Below are 23,675 nucleotides of genomic sequence, written 5' to 3' on the forward strand. Positions count from 1 at the left end.
GCCTAGCCCACCACTCACCAGTCCAGCCACCCCAGCACAGAGGCACCAGCCATCTTTGATCCTCACTCAGCTCCAGTTGAATTTCCCCAGCCAACTCTACCAAGTACAGAGTGGAGATGAGCCATTTCTACCAAGCCCTGCTCAAACTGAATAATCGTGAGCAAATAAATGGTGGTTGCTTTTTTTAAGTCACTAAGTTGTGGGCACCTTGTTACATAGCAATAGAGAACTGAAACTAATGGTAATGGGTCCTCACTGCTGCTTAGTCCCAGATGCCTCGACATCCTTATTAATACCCTTAACCCTGACCTTGGCTCCATGAAGGGTCCACTGGCTTCTTTCTCTTCAATTAAACCCTCTTGAGTTCTGTTTTATGTTCTATTTTGAGTTCTGAGATACTGCCCAACACAACAAGTAAATAAATAAATAAGTAAGACAATCACAGATTCTTGTTGGTACCAGGATGAAAATAAGCAGGCTTCATAATAGGCAATGACAGAACCAACTTCAGGCAGGGTGTTCAGAGAAGGCCTTTCTAACTAACTCTGCTTAAGCCAGCTAACATCTACAGCAAAGAGGCTGAAGGAAATGCAGTGTTAGTGGAAGCAATGTTGGTGACAAACTCAGCTGAGGAATACACTTCAGGTTCAAGTCACTTTTTCTGGTGTCTCTGCCCTGTGCCACAGAGCTAAGGCTTGCAACTGCTTTCATATCTCCAGGTATATCACTCATTTCATTCGTCCCATTAGGCTGAATATTTGAAGTAGAAGAAAGACAAACAAAAAGAATAGGAATGGCTCCTTCCCTGCCATGCTTGCCTCCCGTCTCCCAATATACCTGAAAATACAAGCTTGAAGGGTGTGAGCCATACTGCCTAAGAAGAACCAGGACTAAAAAATGGGAGGGATGTTAAAAGGGACTTTTACATAAGGTATGAAAACATATTTTTTTTGCACAGTTAGGAGTAATTTGAAATTAAGGCAACATATTTTTATCAATACAACTGGCAAAAATTCTAAAGAGCAATAGCATCTAGTGCTGGTGAGGATGTGACAAAATGGGCTTTTCAATATGTTGCTTGGTGAGAGAAAGAACTGCTATCCTCTCTTTGGTATACAATTTGCCAACATCCTTAAATAAAAAAAAACATATAACATATCTTTCCCTGGTCCCACTTTTGAGAATCTACTCTAAACACCATATATAAAGATAGATGTGCAAAGATCTATTTTATTGCAATATTTTTCACAGTGGCAAAAATAAAAAGTAGGAACAACCTGATTATCCATCAATAAGAAAATGGTTCAATAAATTACGGTACATTTATATTAAGGAATCACACCAGTATTAAAAAGAATGAATTAGATCTATATTTATTGAACTGGAGGGATATCCATAACATATTATTAAGCAGGTATTTTAAAAAGCAAGCATCATGCATAGTACGATCCTAAAGCAAAAGTTACATATGTGCACATATATTTGTTTATATTTATAGGAACATGAAGACAGTGTGAAAAAATACATATGCTTTTAACAGGATTACCACAGAGGGGTGAAAATAAATGGAAAAGGATCAACTTTTCTTTACATATTTTTGGATTGTTTCATTTATTGAAATGAGTGTATATCACTTTCATTTTTAATTCTGCTGTCGCCACCCTTCTTTCCACCTCAGGCAACCAGTTCTGATTTACTTCACCTTAGATTAATTTTAACTGTTCTAGAATTTTATATAAATGGATTCATAATTTTTTGTGTCTGGCTTCTTTCATTCACTGTTGTGCCTGTGAGATTCATCCAGGTTGTTGTATACGTTGGTAGTTCATTCTTTTTACATTGCTAAGTTGTATTCCATTCAAATGGTGTATCACAATTTGTCCATATCCTGCTGATGGATATTTGGGTTGTTTCCAGATTTTGGCTATTGTGAACAAAGCTGCAGTGAACATTCATGCATGAGAATTTTTTTTTAATTGAAGTATAGTTGATTTACAGTGTGTTAATGTCTGCTGTACAGCAAAGTGATTCAGTTATACATATACATTCCTCCTTTTTAATATTTTTTTCCATTAAGCTTTATCAAAGGATACTGAATATAGTTCTCTGTTGCACAAGAATTTTGACATAGATTTCCATTTCTCTTGGATAAATACCTAGGATTTGAATTGTTGGGTCAAAGGGTAGATATATGAGGACGTATGAATATATTTTACTTTTGGTAATTAAAAAAAACAATAAAAACATTTCCAATAAAAAATTTTGAAGAAAGAGAATGAATCTGTACTTCAAAAAGATAATAATCCTTGCTATCTTTTTCTCCATCCTTCCCCTCCCAATAGGTGTTTGCATCTGTCAGTTCTTAGGCTTCCCAGGCCAGATCAGTGACCCACTACTTTTCAGGATGAATCATCAAAGATGGGGAAATTCTAATGTTATACCTGCCCAACAGGAACTAGGTTTAGATAACGCCCACCAGAAGCCTTAAGACTCAAATGATAATTCAAGAGAACTGCTAACACACAGGAAAATCGGCTTCTATAGTCGGAAACTTATTGCAAACCAAACAAAACTCATGACACTCCTTTTCTATAATAACAAGTTGTCACCAGAATAGATACTTAGCATGAAAAAGAAGAAACAAGTCAAATCAACACATCAACAAGAGTAGCAGAAGGAACCCTACTGCAAGGGAGGGTTTACAAACAAATTGTGAACCAAACCTTGGTAACTTTCCAAACTTAAACTGAAAGTCCAAGATGCTATAAAAATCCAGTCAATATCATGAAGACCTATTCTAGGAAGGACTGGCTGGAATAAACATATTTTTTTAAGTGTTAAAAAAAGGGGTACTGCCACACTGTCAATGACAGATTTTAGCACCCTTTTTCTCAGAACCGGCCTTGAGTCTTAACCCATAAGAGGGTCACAGTTTCAGTATATCCTCCAGGATACAGCTGTTTAGACCAGGGATGGACCTCAGACAGTTCAAGTTTGGATTCGAAGTGCCATGGGAAGCCAATAAAGTAATTTGTGCAAGTAGTAACAAGGTCTGATTTATGATTCAAAAAGCTCTTGGAAGAATAAATTAGCAAGCATTTGCAGTAGTTCAGATGAGAAATGATTATGGTTGATGATGGCAGTGGAGAAGGAGAGAAGCCCTAGGCAGCCCCTCAACATCTACAAGCCAGGGAGAGGAACAAAGGGTTTCTGAAGGAGTCGACATGTAGACCTAAAAGACTGTGGGGTCATGAAAGCTAAGAGAGAGGGAGTTTTTGAGAAGGAAGAAATGATCAACTGTGGCTTCAGAAGTAATGACGAGGAGCCTGTTTGTGAAGAAGACAGCCTTCTGTTAAAGGGAGCAGAGAAACGGGGCGGTAGCAGGAAGAAGATAAAGTGACAAGGAAGTGACTAAAGTATGTTTGTAGCTTCTTTTGCACTGCAGATAGAAATCTAAAAGGCCATGTTCTTAACTTGCCACACAAGTCCCTCCATAGTGTAACTACTTTTATCAGTCAGGTTCCCAGTAGCAGACACTGGCACACTCAGAGTTTAGCTGAAGAGAACACCGCAATGGGACAGTTTAAAGCCGTGCAGGCAGGATGAGGAAACTCACATCATTTGGGGAAGCACCCAGGTGTTAGCTTCAGGGTGAAAACATTGCCACACAAAGCCTGAAGAGAAAAGGGAAGGAAACTTAGAGCTGGAGCCATGGAAGGGGGGCCACCTGACACCAGCAGTGGCCACAGAGGGCCAGAACCCTGTTGCTAAAGCAGGAAGGAAGGAGGAAGAAACATCTCTCCCCCCCGTTTTCTGATCCACCCTCACAACATTGGCTGAACCCAACTGGAAACCAGAAGCCATGAGAATGCAGGTGATGGACTCCACAGAGGTCAGGAGGGCACAGAGCAAGGCAGAGAAATCCCTGAGAAGTTGATTGAGCAGGCAAATCACCAGCACACCCTTACTCACCTTCCCAGCTCATCTCTGACCAGTTTCCCTCCCCTCACCCCCACCACTGAGCCTTCTTTCACATCCAGGAACATGCTGAGCTGCATGCTACCTTGGGCCTGGGTACAGGCTGTTCTTTCTATCTGGAACACTCTTCCCCTCTCTGCCTCATTAGCTCAAAATTATCTTTCCACCTTCACTTTAAATGTCACTTTCCCAGAGAGGCCTTTCCCTGCCCTTGTCCCTATCCCATCTTCAGGAAACACCACCGTTACATTCTCTCATAGCACCCTGTTCTTTTCTTCTACAGCATTCTTCATCGTGTGCAATGATAGCTTTACCACAGCATTATTTGTTTAACATCCACCTACTCCCTCAGACTAAACATCATGAGAACAGGAATTTGTGTCTGTTTTCACAGGATGATTTTGGCAATGGGGTAAATGCCCAAACACATATTTATTTAAAGACTTAATGAACCTGTTATAATACCTTCTCCATGTCACCCATGATCTCTGAATACAAACGGTTTAGCAATGATAACAGATCTTATTTAATCTGTCCTTGTCACATGTCAATCAGTCTGCTAGAAATGTAAGGTATGTCATCTCATTCATCACCCACAACAAAGTCCTAAGAGTCAGGGACTCTTTTCAGCCCCATTTACCCAGAAAGGGCACCAAGGCATGAGAAGTCAAGGAATTCAGTCAAGGTCACACAGCTATGGGTTGTGAACCAAATCCCACTGATACCACAGCTGGTGCTCTGACCTTCCTCACCACCCCACCCCAGCCCCCATTATACTGCCTCATTAAACATCTCCCTCTGGTTTTTGCTTGTTTGTTTATAAGTCTATCTTCCATATTAGACTATAAGCCCCTTGGGTAACAACAGGTTTTAGTCAACTATTAAACCCCACTGCACATTGCAGATGCTCTATAAACACTGAATGTCAACTCTTTCCTACCAGAAAAAGCACGTCTTGTGCTGACTGACCTCTCCCCTCACCTCCAGGCTTTACCCACATTCATTCTGTTTATTAAAGAACAGTGGTCTCTCAATCAGACTCTTTTGATGTCCACTGCAGTGAGCTCTTCCACTAGAGCACAATTCTTTTAATGAACTGATAAAGAGTTCAAGGACCAGCAAAGCCTCCTGTGAACTCTGAACACCTGGGGGCTTTCCCAGGACACTTGCCCTTATCCAGAAAGACCCTGCCTCAGAAACCAGCCAGCCCATTCTTTTTGACATCCACCCAGTTCACTCCTGAATCTCACTTGACAAAGCAAGATCAGTTCCCACAGTCACAGGCTGCCTAGTTGCTTCACTGACGGCAACTTGGATTCCTGTGAATAGAGCTTTCAGAGGCCCAGCCACCGGAAGCAGCACATCTACTCTGGGCTCGCCTGTGGTCAGGGGACAGAAGGAGAGAGAGCATTCCAGGAGGCAGGAAAATGATTCCAAGAGCACTTCTGCCTCCATCTCACCTACTGCCAGCACCTGTGCATTCCTGCAGAAGGCCCTGGACTGTGTTAGCCCTTTAGAGAACCTACCAGGCTCTCTGAATAGGTACACCCAAGCACTCTAACAGCCCTGAAAGGAGACTGAATTTCAGCCAAGAAGAGCCCAACTGTCAGCAGAACAGAGAGTTAGCCACGGCATGCCCTCCTACCAGCTTACCTGCTGCATGATGCTGCGGCTCCACTAAACTCCCTACGTCTTCATTGCTTCTTTTTCTTTTCAGTTATCCCCATGGCACTCTTTTCTCTTTTGCTCTCCACAACCCAACTTCTGTGTGATGTGGACCAAAAAAAAAAAGTCAGAGCTAGAAAGAACCTTGTGTCATCTAACTCAAGGCATCCCAAGCCCTGGCAAAATCACCTAAGAGGCTTTTTAAAATACAGATTTCTAGACCCTACCTTAGACCTGCAGTAGTAAATAACTATTCTTGTCTGTTGAGGCATGGCTTTCTTCAGAGTTTCTTCAGAGAACTTTTCTCTCCCCACTCTACACGGTTCTTCTAGGACTAGCAATTCCATAATGCATGGCCCCAAGATAGGTACATGATCCAAACCGGGCTAATCAGTCATTCCCAGTGCTATTAGACTCAGTGGATGAAAGATTAAAGTTTCCCTTTCCCACTGGATGCCTAATCGAAAAAAATGCAACCCATTCTCCACTCGGTAGTAGCCCTATTTCCTGCCAACTAGAAGAAACTTATCTGCAATGAAGGAAAATGAAAATCAGAGAGAGTTCTGACCATATCTGCTAAGTTCCTGAGGCAAATTCTATCTCCAAACTCCTCGTCTCCTGGGTCAACAAATTCTTTTGCTTTGCTTAAGCTAGTTTTGAGAGTTTCTGTCATCTATGACTGAAAGTATAGGGATTAATACATCTACTGAGTCAAGAACTCAAAGGTTAGGAAAGAGAATCTGAAATTTTGAAAGATGTCCAGGGATTTCTGATGTATGGCTAGGTTTAGGATATATCTGATAGACCAACCCCTCAGCTAATAAGGATAAAAGCTGAGATCCACATAAGGGATTGATAATAATGATGAGGTAGAATTTAGTGAGCACTTACTACATTCAAGACTCAATGTGAAATGAGTTATATGTATTACTTCATTCAATCCTCAGCACATCACTTTGAATTTATTGTGTTTACCATATCTGCTTGTTTACTATGTCTGTTTTATCTCCAGTTATACATCTACCACCTTACCACCTAGCACAGTGCCTGCAATATAGTAGGAGCTTACTAAACACTTGCAATATTGAATAAATTTTACAGATTAATACAATTACTAGCAGCAGCAGTAGTAGCAGCAAGAATACTAACATTTACTGAGTGTTTATTTTGTGTTAGGTTCTATTCTAAGTTCTTTTTAAACATTAGCTTAATTGTCTGAAAAAGCTTTTAAGGTAGGTTTCTGTTATCCCCATTATGATAAGAAAAGTGAGTCACAGAGATGTCAAATAATTTCCCCAAGGTCACATAGCTAGTAAGCAGCAACACTAAGATTCAAACCCAGGCAATCTGGCTCCAGAGTCCCAGTTCACAACCACTATGCTATACCGGTTTAATTTACTTATTCAGAAGGACCAAGCTACTGAATAACAGATACAGAATTTGGGCCTAGGTTTGTCTGAGTCCAAAATCTGCACTTTTTAACCACTACTTTATACTTCCTGTCTGTGGTTAATCGTCTGACAGTCCATGGTAGTCCACAGAAATGGTCCTGGGGTCATGCAATATATAATCTGCATAGCTCTTGTGGCAACCCTCATAATATGATTCGAAACCAAGTATCCTGACTTCTAGAGAGGAATAGTTAGGTGTGATCAAAAACAACACTCTCTGGGCCAATTACTGAAACCAAGGTACAACTGTTTGCCTCTTGTGTCAGTGTGGATACTGCAAGAAGCAAAAGCCAAGATGGAATTAGAAGTATAAGAGATTTATTGAAGGATAAAAGGAAGGAACAGGAGTACGTGGGAAGAGTTTCAGACTACAAGGAAATTCTGTCAAGAGAGAAAGGAGAAGGAAGATTGGGTTGGAAGAGAATCTGTCCAGTTGCAGCAAAGCTCCAAGGAAATGTGGGCCAGGTCAGTGGGGAGCCCAAGGCAATGCTGGCCCAGCAGAGGAGTCCTGCTTTGGGCAGAAACAGCCTCAATCCAGAACATCTTGCTCAGTCATTGCCTGGGAGCAGCCCAATGACAGCACAGCCTTGGCATAAATGCTGTGGCTGATCCCCAAGAAGTGGTTGTCGGAGCTGCTGGTCATCCACACTCCTCTCAACTGGTTCTCTCGAAGAAAGATCTAGCCGGAGCCTTCCCATGGCTGCCACAGCCCTTTACTAGGAATCAAACTCCTCTGAAGGAAACACCAAGGAGCCAGCCATAGGAGAGAAGCAGTGTTTACAATTGCTCCTGGCACATAAATAACACTGCTGAGTACATTTGCTTTCAAACCTTGTGTTGGTTTGGCCTTACTAAAAGCCCATTTAGTGAAAAATATGTTTTCCTGAAGAGGGGTAGGTGGGACTTTTTCTTGTTTATTTTTCTACTGTGGACACATTTAAATTGCCACAAAGAAGTTACTATGGAAACTGCTCCCAAACTTGCAAGATAAAGGGTAAAAATGGAACACTTTGTTAAAATGCAAATGATTAGTCTTTAGAGACCAGAGCACTTTTTAACAAACTCTCCTTGTCTGGTTTTTCTGAGTCCATTAAGGGCTCTCTTAAATCAAAGGTAGACAGGCAGGTTTTTTGTGTTATATTCTAGATGGCATTGGTCAACTGTGAAAACACCACAGGTGATGACTCTGGAATAAATCTAGACACTTTCAAACTTGTTGGATCAGGCAAAGTAGATAACAGCATTGTACTCTCTGGGTAACTCTGGTGACGCTGACTATGAATTACTATGAATGTGCAAACAGGCCGAGGGCAGGGAAGGTGGTTATTTTTATGCCAGGCTCATTCTGCTGGTGTACCCTGAACTCGCTTGTTTGAAAGTTAACTTGCTGAGCTCTTATTTATGGAAAGCAGTTTCCCTTTCTTATCTCCCCTGGCCACATTCCACCCTTTGAATCTTGAGCTGGACAGTCCTTTCAACAGGAAACACAAACTTCTCATTCGAAAGCCCCATTTCTCTGCCTATCTCTTTACCTGCCCCTCCCCACCCACTCTCCAACTCACTTTACTGCTGTCTACCTGAGCAATCCTATCTTGACAAAGGTCTCAGAGAGCTTTGTCCTGATTTCTGCTTTTTGTACTTTTCTGCCTGGCAATTCTTTCAACTTGCTTGTCTCGTTGAAATCCCAAAGTATTACTGAAACTCTTTTTCAGAGCTGCTTCCAGTTATTAAGTGGATGCAAAATGAAGGGGTGATTTGACCTGAAGAACTAAGGGGTCACATGTTCTAGATTCTTGATTTGGGATCATTGTTACCTAGCTTCATGACTAGCATCAATCAATTTCAGGTCTCCTTTGTGAATCAGTCTTCATGTGTTCCCTTCACCAGGAATTCTTTTCTTGCAGTTGTTTTTTTTTGTTTGTTTGTTTTTTGCCAGCTCCTTTTTATCACTCAAGTTTCAGCTTAAGTAAAATGTCATCAGGGGACTTACCTGGCGGTCTAGTGGTTATGACTCTAGGCTTCCACTGCAGAGGCCGTGGGTTCAATCCCAGGTTGGGGAACTAAGATCCTTCATGCCAAAAAAAAAAAAAAAAAAAAGTGCTCAAAGAGGCCCTAAATACTCCCTAATGTTATCTTCCTCTAACATCATTCTTCATAACATTATCTAATGTTTTCTTCAAGCACTTTCTATCTGCAATTATCTTAAATGTTCCCTTGATTACTATGTTTTCCTCCAAAGGACCTTTAAGATCCAAGAGAGCTGAGGCCTTGTCTGTCTTCTTCCCAGCTGTATTCCCCACTCCTGGCACATAGAAAATGCTCAGTAAAACTTTGTAGAATGAAAAAAACTATAAAATTTAAGCAGTTGGACCAAATGAACTTTAAGGTTGCTTGTGGCTTTAACATGAACACTGTCAAAAATGAGTAAGTGAAAAATAAAGTGACAACAACCATTTAAATAAAACAATGAATGCAGTGTGGATGTATACTTATGCTTTAAGAATATACACCTGCCAAGTTCTTGGGCCTGTCATAGTGTTGTACTGCTGTTTTGGTTTTTTTTTTTGCGGTACGCGGGCCTCTCACTGCTGTGGCCTCTCCCGTTGCGGAGCACAGGCTCCGGAAGCGCAAGCCCAGCGGCCATGGCTCACGGGCCCAGCCGCTCCGCGGCATGCGGGATCCTCCGGGACCGGGGCACGAAACCCGCATCCCCTGCATCGGCAGGCGGACCTCCAACCACTGCGCCACCAGGGAAGCCCCCTGTACTGCTGTTTTTATACAGTTTCCCAGGGAGTGTGAACTGAATTTCTGAGCTTTATAACGCAGTATTTAACAAGGATATCAAGTAGCAGCCTAAATATAAGAGCACCGTATCACAGAATTAGAGTGGGATAGTTTTTAAAATACAATCTCCTCAATTTACAATGATGTAAACTAAAGCCCTGGGAAGGAAGTATATTTGGACACTTGGAATCAAATTCAGCGTTGCTTCTGTCAATGAGGAATACATATACCAATCACACTTCCTTATATGTAACCATTATTAATAACATAACAATGCTTTATATTTGAAAAACAAGTTTGTGTGACGAGATTCTATACCGGTGGTTCTGCAACGTGAGCATGGAGGATTTGTTAAAGCACAGACTGCCGACCCCACCCCTAAGAGTTTCTGGTTCTGTGGGTCAGGGGGCTGGGAAGGGGTGCGGAGAACCCCAAGAGTTTAAGAGGGACCCTACTGGGCTTCCCTGGTGGCGCAGTGGTTGAGAGCCTACCTGCCAATGCAGGGAACACGGGTTTGAGCCCTGGTCTGGGAAGATCCCACATGCCGCGGAGCAACTAGGCCCGTGAGCCACAACTACTGAGCCTGCGCGTCTGGAGCTTGTGCTCAGCCAACAAGGGAGGGCGCGACAGTGAGAGGCCCGTGCACCACGATGAAGAGTGGCCCCCACTTGCCGCAACTAGAGAAAGCCCTCACACAGAAACGAAGACCCAACACAGCCAAAAATAAATAAATATTTTACACACACACACACACACACACACACACACACACACACACACACACACACACACACACACATATATAAAGAGGAACCCTACTTATCTTACCTCAGCAACTCTCTCAGCTTAACTGGCCCACTTGGCGCGCTGAAAGAACTACAAGTCCCAGGGTGCCCCGCACGCAGCGGGAGGAATGTCGGGCACTTCCGCTCCACGCAGCGCCTCTGTCCCCGCGTCTCGACGTGTCACTGGCGGCGCCGCGGCTGTGGCACGATAAGGCGCTGACTGGGGGAGTTTGAGGCGGCGGTGGCGGCGACCCCGGCCTGGATCTGTCCCGGCGCGGAAGGGTTCTGGGGACCGTGGGGAACAGGAAAGGGAGGTGGCGACTCAGCCCGCTCGGGGCACGATGTTGAACATGTGGAAGGTGCGGGAGCTGGTGGACAAAGCGTGAGTATCTGGGGTCAGTTGTGGCCAGGGCCCACGCGGGGGAGGGGCGGGGGGAAAGGGGAGCCGGGTCTACGCGCGGGGCCTCCCGCGTCACGCCCCCCGTCTCGGCCGGCCCCATCATGGCGGCGTCCGGCTGTCTCCTCGGTCCCGGCCCGCGTCCCGAACCGCCAGTCTGGGAAGGGACCCTTCCTCGTTCGAAACATCCTCTTAGCCTTTTTTTCTCCTATGCAGGCCTTCCTCACCCTGCCCCTACCCCCAACCTTCTAGGCACAGACACTTTGGTCGGGGAGGGGGCGGGGTTGTCTAGAGATGGGTCAGTGCCCTGGCCGGAGAGCTGTCTTGGCCCCAGGCTTTGGGCTTTGCCTCCGGGGCAGCAGCGAAAGCTTGCGGGTGGAGGACTCACTTCACTGGCTCTTTGTGCACCTCAGAGTGTGGTGCAGAGACCTTAGGCCTGGTCGGGAGGTGTCCTTTACCTTGCTGGATTTCTTTTAATTCCTAATGAACCTGAAGTGTTGGAGTGGGTGGTAGGTGTAACAGGTGGCCACTGTGGTCAGACTGAAGTTACTCAAGAGGAGACTCATCCTTCGCTTTTTTAACATCAGTGAGAGTAGATCACCACATAGCTTACTGTGATTCTTTTCCTCTGTTTCCTTTTCCATTACACTTTATTTTTGGAGGGCCACTTGTTCCAGTTGGTTTAATTAACAAGTCATTGAATTAACAAGAAATTTCCCTTAAAGAAGGAAACAACCCAGGTTTATATCCTGTTGATCTACTTTTAACTTCCCTGACAGGTAAAATGACTAATATATAGTTGATTTTCTTTAAGATTTAAGTGGTAACTTTATTATCTTACACTTAAATTGAGTGTATCAGTTAGATATAACAGTGGTTAAGTAAGGTCTGCTAGGCCAGCAGGAAATAAAGTTTAAGAATTTTCACCTTCCTTTCAGGTTTTAATGATGATAAAATGTGTGGTGACAAAAACATTTCATTTGTGCCACTCACCCAACCTAAAATCAGGAAGTGTAGATGGCAAATACTTGAGGCTTTCTTGACCCCAGAAAAAATAATTAAGAGAAACAAGCTACTAGGTATAAAATAAATTAGATCCAAGGATGTAATGTACAGCACAGGGAATATAGCCAAAATTTTATAATAACTTTAAACGGAGTATAATATATGAAAATATCGAATCGCTGTTGTACACCCGAAGCTAATATTATAAATCAACTATAAGAAAAATATTCACAGTGGCTCGGGTAATACATCAGATAGAATTTAGAGTCTGACCATATTTTCAAGTTTTCTGTGCTACCAAGAAGGCAGTAGAGTGCCTAAGGAGCACAGGTTTGTGAACCTGCAGAGCTGGATTGAAGCTCTGTAACCTTGGCAGATTACTTAACCTTGAAGTGCCCCAGTTTTCTCAGGTGCAATATGGAAATAATGATAGATACTTAGAGAGTTGTTGTGAGAATTAAGGGCTAAGGACTTAGATAGCATATAAAGCCCTTAATACAGTAGGTTTAGATCAGTATGCTTTTGATAACTATAGCAGATGTTCTGCATCAAGAGTAAGATTAAACTTCATTAAGAGAGAAGCTCCATGTTTGAAAAGTGATTTGGTAATTTTGCTTTATCAACTATTTACTTGACCGTTAAGTTCTCAGTCCTTTATTTTAGTTTTGTTGTGCTATTTATATAACCTTTGCTTTCCAAAGATAAAGTAAAATCATGTTTTTTTTTTTTTCCAGATCCAGGTTTGTTGGTTGTTTTTTAATATTTGGTGTAAGACTAGGATACCAGCTTAAATAGTCTTTAAAAATCCAAAAGCCTCTATAAAACTATCTCTTTATTTCTTAGCCAGAGGACAGTGGAAGAAAAACCACTAAAAAAACACTTTCTTATCTTAGGGGACTAAATCTGTAGTACCGAAAAATTTCAAGAGACTGTACATTTTTCAGGAGACAACTCAAGGCAATATTTCTGCTTTAATTGTTCGTTTCATATGTTTTTATCACCTTTGTTACTAATTTTCAAGTGCTTCAGGTTAAATTTGTCACATAAATAGTTATCAGGTCAATCTAGTGGAAGAGCTGCTGTTGAAAAATAACTTCTCTCTTCCTTTTTACTACCGAATTTAGAATGGAGACTTGAACCAAGTTATTCAAGAACATGTAAGAATGTTGCCACCAAGGACTTTTTAAAGCTTTCTGGGTGTCTGACACATGATATTAGGATTACAACATGAGGTTATTTTACTGATGAATACTCAGAATTTAATTTTCATCTTTCACTGGCAGGAGAGAAGAAATTCTTCCCCCCAAATGAAAGCATTTTACAGAACCAGTACCTGTGGCACTGTGTGCATTTAGACTGTTCACCTTAAATTGCCATAATGAAGTTGAAGCAGATCCATAGAACTGCTGTTCTTATTATCAAGGGGGTAAGGTGATGAGGAAACTTGCAAATGAGGAAACAATGAAGTGACTAGGACTCCTCTGAGAGCTTTGTTGAATAAAATGAGGCTTTATATGACATAGCACTGGCTAGAGGTTTAGGAGACCTGGGTTCAGATTCTGATACTGCCTTTTAAATTAGCCATATGTCTGATCTGAGGCAGAATCATATGACTCTCCAGACCTTGGATTCCTTATCTTTAAATTGATGGGATTGGGCTAGAGTAAGACTTTTTCCAACTTCGCTGGCATATTGGAGGCATGAATTTCTATCAGGGGGCAAAAAAACAGAGCAAATATTTCATAAGAGCAGATAAATTTTAGAAAGTCATTATCCTCCAGAGACAGTTTCAGCTGAAAAAGGAATTTTGTTTAAATGTGGCAATCAATAAATGTTATATTTAAATGCTTTATGCAGTAAATAAGTGCAACCCATGACTCCGGAAAATTAGGACTTTTATTTAGCATATATCCCTACCCATTGAGGTTTACTTCAGAAAGAAAAATGTGGTCTTTCAAAATGTGTCCTCTGGAGCTACTGTTAGATCCAGCATGGTGGCAGTTCTTAAGTACAATGATATATTTCAAATACTGGCTTTTGAGATTTTATGGAAGATTGGAGAGATATTTTCCACAATTGTTGCACTGCTGGTGGTATTAAATGGCTCTGTTTTGCAGAACATTCTGAAACTGAGGAAAAGCAGATAAAACCATAGGCCAGCCAGAGCTTGGAGTGCCAGTTTCCTCCCACTTGTACTCGAGTTGCATTAAAGAGAGCTGTGGCAGGAAAGGATAAGTGGCACCACTCCCACCAACTGGGAAAAGCTTGACCATTGTCATCCTTTGACCTGCCTCCCTTTATTTGAGGCTGTAATAAAATTGAACACTTTTATATTTTGTTATCCTGTTTATGGTATAAATTGAAAGTTGCTACAGTTCTGTTGTCTTTTTTCTTCAAATTTTGGAAATGCAGTGAAGGTAACCTGGTAGTGGTCAATCAAACTGCTACTTACTGTTCAAGCCCAGCCAATCCTTCTCTTCATGCAGGGAATAATATTAACAGTAAATCTATTTCATCAGTGGCCCCTATTCTGTTCTTCTTTTTTTTTTTAATAAATTTTTTTTTTATTTTTGGCTGTTGTGCAAGGGCTTTCACCAGTTGCGGCGAGCAGGGGCCACTCTTCATCACGGTGCGCGGGCCTCTCACTGCTGGGGCCTCTTCCGTTGCAGAGCACAGGCTCCAGACGCGCAGGCTCAGTAGTTGTGGCTCACGGGCTTAGTTGCTCCACAGCATGTGGGATCTTCCCAGACCAGGGCTTGAACCCATGTCCCCTGCATTCGCAGGCAGATTCCTAACCACTGCGCCACTAGGGAAGAGCCCTATTCTTTTTATGATAGTGATTCAAACAGGGCTGGCCAAGGTCCTAAGGCAACTGCTATAGATACTGCATTTTAAGTTATTCTCTTAAGCATAGCTTGCATTTTTTCCCCCATAAGTTGATTTTTGTTGGTGTTATTTGCATGATTTTAGTTTCTAAATGGTCACATAATGTAGTAGAACTGTGGAAACTACTGATCTAGTCTAGCTGACCCCAGAGGGAGAACCCTTTGCTTTTATAGAAAATATTTCATTCAGTAATTTCAACAGATAATACATTTATTATTTATTGGAATAGTACTGTATTTTCTGAACTTGAAAAACACATTACCTGCCTTCAAGAAATTTGCCCCTGCAAATTGGTGCACTTGAACTTATCATTGGTTTTCCACTTCAGTCCTCGGATGTGTTCCCCCTATTTCCCTATCTTACCAGTAAATCTCTGTTCAGTTTGCTTCTTAGAACTTGAAAACAAAGGTGATTTTCAGCTTTCTAGTCTCCCCCTGTCAACTTTTCTTTAAACCAGTTGTTATTGCTGAAACAGTAAATTCATTATCCTTCCTTCCTCTCTTCTAGTAACTGGACACAAGTAGATATTAAGAATTTAATTGCAAAGAAAGATGATTTTATCTTTGCCAGCATTTCTTAGGAGTGATTTTCTGTAGTTCAAATTAGTCTGTTTAGTACCATTGCCAAGGTGCTTTTAAAAAGCTCTTAGCTGCCTCTTACATTTTCCTGTGCCCTTCCTGTTTTCAAGTAGTTTTTCATTTGTTTACTATGCGTCCACTCAAATTATTTGGCCTTTTTTATTTTAAGTACCACTTAATAGTACTCACTCCTGGGTTTTACAGTATGACTCCACAGTTGAACCTTTTTCTATGCTCTTGTATTATTTTCTTACTTATTTCCAATGTTTATTTAATATTTCCTTTAAGAAAAAAAGGAAGAGTATAGGCAGCTTAAATAACTTTTTTTAGTCTTGAAGAAATTTTATTGTTTTATCTTTAATATTTAGATCTGTCTGGTTGGAATTTACTTTTTGGCTTTTATTATGGAAGATTTCAAATATATCCAAAACTGGAGGGACTGTTGTAATGAAGCTCTGTGTACACAGACCTAACTTCAACAGTCTGACTAGTCTTGCTTTATCTGTGCCTCTGCCTACCACCCCCACTCTGTATTATTTTGAAGCAAATTCCAGACACTGTATCATTTCATCTGTAAGTATATCAATCTCCCAAAAGTAGAGTCAACTTTTAAAAAATCATAACCATAATACCATTATCACACCTTTTAAAAAGGATGATTACTTAATATCAAATGCCCAGTCAGCATTTGTTTCTCATTTGCCTCATGATTCCTCTTTGATGTTTCTGAGTTGGTGGGTATATCTCTTTATTCTTTTAATGTGTAGGTTCAATCTCTGTCTTCTTTTTTTCCCTCTTAAAGGTTTACGTGTTGAAGAAACTTGAGTTTTTTGTGCTTTCCTCAGTTTGGTTTTTGCTAATTGGATCCCATAGGGTTGTTTAAGTGTTTTTCTAACCTCTGTATTTCCTGCAATTCGGTAATTTTATCTATTCACTTGATAAATTCAAGTTCCAATTTGGGGGGCAGCAAGACTACTTCATAGATTCAAAGTACATTTTTAGTTCTTGTAATGGGTCTTATATATAAAGATTTAGCTCTCTTTAGTCTCAGCTGACATTACTTAACATTCTGGGACAATATATTTAACTGTTTATTCTTTTTTTTTTCCTAAGGTGTCACTTCATATGAGCTTTCATTGTTTAGTCTAATTATGTGTGTGTGTCCATCTATATATATATTTTAAATTAATTAATTAATTTTTGGATGAGTTGGGTTTTTGTGGTGTGCGCGGGCTTTTCTCATTGCGGTGGATTCTCTTGTTGCGGAGCACAGGCTATAGACGCACGAGCTTCAGTAGTTGTGGCATACAGGCTCAGTAGTTGTGGCTTGTGGGCTCTAGATCGCAGGCTCAGTAGTTGTGGCGCTCTGGCTTAGTTGTTCCATGGCATGTGGAGTCTTCCCAGACCAGGGCTTGAACCCGTGTCCCCTGCATTGGCAGGTGGATTCTTTTTTTTTTGACTGGTGACAACGTTCTTTATTCTTTTCCTTCTTTTCTACTAATTTTTTTATTGGAGTATAATTGCTTTACAATGGTGTGTTAGTTTCTACTTTATAACAAAGTGAATCAGCTGTACATATACATATATCCCCATATCTCCTCCCTCTTATCCCCATATCTCCTCCCTCTTGCGTCTCCTTCTCACCCTCCCTATTCCACCCCTCTAGGTGGCCACAAAGTGCCGAGCTGATCTCCCTGCGCTATGCAGCTGCTTCTCACTAGCTATCTATTTTACATTTGGTAGTATTTGTAAGTCCATGCCACTCTCTCACTTTGTCCCATCTTACCCTTCCCCCTCCCCGTGTCCTCAAGTCCTTTCTCAACATCTGCATCTTTATTCCTGTCCTGCCCCTAGGATCTTCATAACCTTTTTTTTTCTTAGATTCCATATATATGTATCAGCATATGGTATTTGTTTTTCTGACTGACTTCACTCTGTATGACAGACTCTAGGTCCATCCACCTCACTACAAATAACTCAATTTCGTTTCTTTTAATGGCTGAGTAATATTCCATTGTATATATATGCCACATCTTCTTTATCCATTCATCTGTCGATGGACACTTAGGTTGCTTCCATGTCCTGGCTATTGTAGACAGAGGTGCAGTGAACATTGTGGTACATGACTCTTTTTGAATTATGGTTTTCTTGGTATATGCCCAGTAGTGGGATTGCTGGGTTGTATGGTAGTTCTATTTTTAGTTTTTTAAGGAACCTCCATATTGTTCTCCATAGTGGCTGTATCAATTTACATTCCCACCAACAGTACAGGAGGGTTCCCTTTTCTCCACACCCTCTCCAGCATTTATTGTTTGCAGAATTTTTGATGATGGCCATTCTGACTGGTGTGAGGTGATACCTCATTGTAGTTTTGATTTGCATTTCTCTAATGGTTAGTGATGTTGAGCATCCTTTCATGTGTTTGTTGGCAATCTGTATATCTGCTTTGGAAAAATGTCTGTTTGAACCTTGTGCCCATTTATCAATTGGGTTGGTTGGTTTTTTGATATTGAACTGCATGAGCTGCTTGTAAATTTTGGAGATTAATCCTTGTTAGTTGCTTCATTTCCAAATGTTTTCTCCCATTCTGAGGGTTGTCTTTTTGTCTTGTTTATGTTTTCCTTTGCTGTGCAAAAGCTTTTTAAGTTTCATTAGGTCCCATTTGTTTATTTTTGGTTTTATTTCCATTTCTCTAGGAGGTGGGTCAGAAAGGATCTTGCTGTGATTTATGTCGTAGAGTGTTCTGCTTATGTTTTCCTCTAAGAGTTTTATAGTGTCTGGCCTTACATTTAGGTCTTTACTGCATTTTGAGTTTATTGTTGTGTATGGTACTAGGGAGTGTTCTTATTTCATTCTTTTACATGTAGCTGTCCAGTTTTCCGAGCACCACTTATTGAAGAGGCTTTTTCTGCATTGTATATTCTTGCCTGCTTTATCAAAAATAAGCTGACCAGGGCTTCCCTGGTGGCGCAGTGGTTGAGAGTCCGCCTGCTGATGTATGGGACACAGGTTCATGCCCCGGTCCGGGAAGATCCCACGTGCCGCAGAGCAGCTAGGCCCGTGAGCCATGGCCGCTGAGCCTGTGCATCCGAAGCCTGTGCTCCACAACAGGAGAGACCACAACAGTGAGAGGCCCGCGTACCGCAAAATAAATAAATAAATAAATAAAATAAGGCGACCATATGTGTGTGAGTTTATCTCTGGGCTTTCTATCCTGTTCCATTGATCTATATTTCTGTTTTTGTGCCAGTACCATACTGTCTTGATTACTGTAGCGTTGTAGTATAGTCTGAAGTCAGGGAGTCTGATTCCTCCAGCTTCGTTTTTCTTTCTCAAGATTGCCTTGGCTATTCGGAGTCTTTTGTGTTTCCATACAAATTATGAAATTTTTTGTTCTAGTTTGTGAAAAATGCCAGTGGTTGTTTGATAGGGATTGCATTGAATCTGTAGATTGCTTTGGGTAGTAGAGTCATTTTCACAATGTTGATTCTTCCAATCGAAGGACATGGTATATCTCTTCATCTCTTTGTATCATCTTTAATTTCTTTCATCATTGTCTTATAGTTTTCTGCATACAGGTCTTTTGTCTCCCTAGGTAGGTTTATTCCTAGGTATCTTATTCTTTTTGTTTCAATGGTAAATGGGAGTTTCCTTGATATCTCTTTCAGATTTTTCATCATTATAGAGTGTAGAAATGCCAGAGATTTCTGTGCATTAATTTTGTATCCTGCTACTTTACCAAATTCATTGATTAGCTCTATTAGTTTTCTGGTACCATCTTTAGGATTCTCTATGTATAGTATCATGTCATCTGCAAACAGTGACAGCTTTACTTTTTCTTTTCTGATTGAGATCCCTTTTATTTCTTTTTCTTCTCTGATTGCTGTGCCTAAAACTTCCAAAACTGTTGAGTAAGAGTGGTGAGAGTGGGCAACCTTGTCTTGTTCCTGATCTTAGTGGAAATGGTTTCAGTTTTTCACCATTGAGAATGATGTTGGCTGTGAGTTTGTCATATATAGCCTTTAATATGTTGAGGTAAGTTTCCTCTATGCCTCGTTTCTGGAGGGTTTTTATCATAAGTGGGTGTTGAATTTTGTCACAAGCTTTTTCTGCAGCTATTTAGATGATCATATGGTTCTTTTTCAATTTGTTAATATGGTGTATCTAATTGATTTGCATATATTGAAGAATCCCTGCATTCCTGGGATAAACCCCACTTGATCATGGTGTATGACCCTTTTAATGTGCTGTTGGATTCTGTTTGCTAGTATTTTGTTGAGGATTTTTGCATCTATGTTTGTCAGTGGTATTGGCCTGTAGTTTTCTTTCTTTGTGACATCTTTGTCTAGTTTTGGTATCAGGGTGATGGTGGCCATGTAGAATGCGTTTGGGAGTGTTCCTCCCTCTGCTATATTTTTGAAGAGTTTGAGAAGGATAGGTGTTAGCTCTTCTCTGAATGTTTGATAGAATTCGCCTGTGAAGCCATCTGGTCCTGGGCTTTTGTTTGTTGCAAGATTTTTAATCAGAGTCTCAATTTCAGTGCTTGTGATTGGACTGTTTATATTTTCTATTTCTTCCTGGTTCAGTCTTGGAATGTTGTGCTTTTCTAAGAATTTGTCCATTTTTTCAGGTTGTCCATTTTATTGGCATATAGTTGCTTATAATAATCTCTCATGATCTTTTGTATTTCTGCAGTGTCAGTTGTTACTTCTCCTTTTACATTTCTGATTCTATTGATTTGAGTCTTCCTTTTTTTCTTCATTAGTGTGGCTGATGGTTTATCAATTTTGTTTATCTTAAAGAACTGGCTTTTAGTTTTATTGATCTTTACTATTTCTTTCATTTCTTTTTCATTTTAATTTCTGATCTGATCTTTATGATTTCTTTCCTTCCTCTAACTTTGGGTTTTTTTTTTCTTTTTCTTTCTCTAATTGCTTTAGGGGTAAGGTTAGGTTGTTTATTTGAGATGTTTCTTTTTTCTTGGGGTAGCATTGTATTGCTATAAACTTCCCTCTTAGAACTGCTTTTGCTGCATCCTATAGATTTAGGGTCATTCTGTTTTCGTTATCATTTGTTTCTAGGTATTTTTTGATTTCCTCTTTGATTTCTTCAGTGATCTCTTGGTTATAAAGTAGTGTATTGTTTAGCCTCCATATGTTTGTATTTTTTTACAGATATTGTCCTGTAATTGATATCTAGTCTCATAGCGTTGTGGTCAGAAAAGATACTTGATACCATTTTAGTTTTCTGAAATTTACCAAGGCTTTATTTGTGACCCAGGATATGGTCTATCCTGCAGAATGTTCCATGAGCACTTGAGAAGAAAGTGTATTCTGTTGTTTTTGCATGGAATGTCCTATAAATATCAAATAAGTCCATCTTGTTTAATGTATCATTTAAAGCTTGTGTTTCCTTATTTATTTTCATTTTGGATGATCTGTCCATTGGTGAAAGTGGGGTGTTGAAGTCCCCTACTATGATTGCGTTACTGTTGATTTCCCCTTTTATGTCTGTTAGCATTTGCCTTATGTATTGAGGTGCTCCTATGTTGGGTGCATAAATATTTACAATTGTTATATCTTCTTCTTGGATCAATACCTTGATCATTATGTAGTGTCCTTCTTTGTCTCTTGTAATAGTCTTTATTTTAAAGTCTGTTTTGTCTGATATGAGAATTGCTACTGCAGCTTTCTTTTGATTTCCCTTTGCATGGAATATTTTTCCATCCCCTCACTTTCAGTCTGTATATGTCCCTATGTCTGAAGTCGGTCTCTTGTAGACGGCATATATGTGGGTCTTGTTTTTGTATCCAATCAGCCAGTCTATCTTTTGGTTGGAGCATTTAATCCATTTACATTTAAGCTAGTTATTGATATGTATGTTCCTATTACCATTTTCTTAATTGTTTTGGGTTTGTTATTGTAGGTCTTTTCCTTCTCTTGTGTTTCCTGCCTAGAGAAGTTCCTTTAGCATTTGTTGTAAAGCTGGTTTGGTGTTGCTGAATTCTCTTTTAGCTTTTGCTTGTCTTTAAAGGTTTTAATTTCTCCATCAAATCTGAATGAGATCCTTGCTGGGTAGAGTAGTCTTGGTTGTAGTTTTCTACCTTTTATCCCTTTAAATATGTCCTGCCACTCCTTTCTGGCTTGCAGAATTTCTGCTGAAAGATCAGCTGTTAACCTTATGGGGATTCCCTTGTATGTTATTTGTTGCTTTTCCCTTGCTGCTTTTAATATTTGTTCTTAGTATTTAATTTTTGATAGTTTGATTAATATGTGCCTTGGCATACTTCTCCTTAATTAGATTTATGCTGTATGGGACTCTCTGCGCTTCTTGGACTTTACTGACTATTTCCTTTTCCATATTAGGGAAGTTTTCAACTATAATCTCTTCAAATATTTTCTCAGTCCCTTTCTTTTTCTCTTCTTCTTCTGGCATCCCTATAATTCAAATGTTGGTACGTTTAATGTTGTCCCAGAGGTCTCTGAGACTGTCCTCAATTATTTTCATTCTTTTATCTTTATTCTGCTCTGCAGTAGTTATTGCAACTATTTTATCTTCCAGGTCACTTATCCATTCCTCTGCCTCAGTTATTCTGCTATTGATCCCTTCTAGAGAATTTTTAATTTCATTTATTGTGTTGTTCATCACTGTTTGTTTGCTCTTTAGTTCTTCTAGTTCCTTGTTAAACGGTTCTTGTATTTTCTCTATTCTATTTCCAAGATTTTGGATCAACTTTACTATCATTATTCTGAATTCTTTTTCAGGTAGACTGCCTATTTCCTCTCCGTTTGTTAGGTCTGGTGGGTTTTTGCCTTGCTCCTTCATCTGCTGTGTGATTTTCTGTCTTCTAATTTTGCTTAACTTACTGTGTTTGGGGTCTCCTTTTCTCAGGCTGCAGGTTCATAGTTCCCATTGTTTTTGGTGTCTGTCCACTGTGGCTAAGATTGGTTCAGTGGGTTGTGTAGGCTTCCTGGTGGAGGGGACTGGTGCCTGTGTTCTGGTGGATGAGGCTGGATCTGTCTTTTTGGTGGGCAGGTCGACGTCTGGTGGTGTGTTTTGGGGTGTCTCTGGCCTTATTATGATTTTAGGCAGCCTCAGTGCTAATGGATGGGGTTGTGTTCCTGTCTTGCTAGTAGTTTGGCACAGGGTGTCCAGCACTGTAGCTTGCTGGTCGTTGAGTGGAGCTGGGTCTTAATGTTGAGATGGAGATCTCTGGGATAGCTTTCGCTGTTTGATATTATGTGGATCTGGGAGGTCTCTGGTGGACCAATGTCCTGAACTTGGCCTCCCACCTCAGACGCACAGGCCTAACACCCGGCTGGAGCACCAAATACCCTGTCAGCCTCATGGCTCAGAAGAAAAGGGAGAAAAAAGAAAGAAAATAAATAAAATAAAGTTATTAAAATAAAAAATGATTATTAAAAATAAAAGAATTTAAAAGTAATTTATAAACATGGACAGACAGAACCCTAGGACAAATGTTAAAAGCAAAGCTATACAGACAAAAATCACACAAAGAAGCATACACATACACACTCACAGAAAGAAAATAAGGGAAAAAATATATATATCGTTGCTGCCAAAGTCCACCGCCTCAATTTGGGGATGATTCGTTGTCTATTCAGGTGTTCCACAGATGCAGGGTACATCAAGTTGATTGTGGAGATTTAATCCGCTGCTCCTGAGGCTGCTGTGAGAAATTTCCCTTTCTCTTCTTTGTTCGCACAGCTCCTGGGGTTCAGCTTTGGATTTGGCCCCTCCTCTGCCTGTAGGTCGCCTGAGGGTTTCTGTTCTTCACTCAGACAGGACGGGGTTAAAGGATCAACTAATTAGGGGGCTGTGGCTCACTCAAGCCAGGGGGAGAGAGGGGTATGGAATGCGGGGCGAGCCTGTGGCGGCCGAGGCTGGCATGATGTTGCAACGGGGCAGGTGGATTCTTAACTACTGCTCCACCAGGAAAGTCCCATCTATATATGTTTATAGTAATTTGCTAGCTATCCACACTTTAAAAAAAAAATTGGGGGGGTGCTGCTTTGGTTCTTTGTTGCTGCGTGCAGGCTTTCTCTAGTTGTGGTGAGCGGGGGCTACTCTTCCTTGTGGTACGCAGGCTTCTCATTGTGGTGGCTTCTCTTGTTGCAGAGCACAG

At 40.7% G+C, this 23,675-nt stretch overlaps 1 protein-coding gene and 1 long non-coding RNA gene across 5 annotated transcripts in view; one reads left to right on the top strand and one right to left on the bottom strand.

Annotated features, from left to right (window-relative positions):
- The window catches only part of LOC136794064 (uncharacterized), a 374,692-nt gene extending 363,861 nt beyond the window's left edge, over window positions 1-10,831 (bottom strand). The window contains exons 1-3 of the long non-coding RNA XR_010840289.1: window positions 10,707-10,831; window positions 9,085-9,162; window positions 5,632-5,742 (exon numbers count right to left, since the gene is read on the bottom strand). This is a non-coding gene — a long non-coding RNA (uncharacterized lncRNA). The remainder of the gene's footprint in view (window positions 1-5,631; window positions 5,743-9,084; window positions 9,163-10,706) is intronic.
- Window positions 10,780-23,675, top strand: part of CLINT1 (clathrin interactor 1) — a 66,655-nt gene continuing 53,759 nt past the window's right edge. For all 4 annotated transcript variants that reach the window (XM_059062912.2, XM_059062914.2, XM_059062913.2 and 1 more), the window contains exon 1: window positions 10,780-11,045. In XM_059062912.2, the coding sequence (XP_058918895.1) occupies window positions 11,005-11,045 (41 nt within the window). In that variant the 5' untranslated portion in view covers window positions 10,780-11,004. The remainder of the gene's footprint in view (window positions 11,046-23,675) is intronic.

This window comes from Kogia breviceps, chromosome 4 (assembly GCF_026419965.1).
Source record: "Kogia breviceps isolate mKogBre1 chromosome 4, mKogBre1 haplotype 1, whole genome shotgun sequence".
Lineage (NCBI taxonomy): Eukaryota > Metazoa > Chordata > Mammalia > Artiodactyla > Physeteridae > Kogia > Kogia breviceps.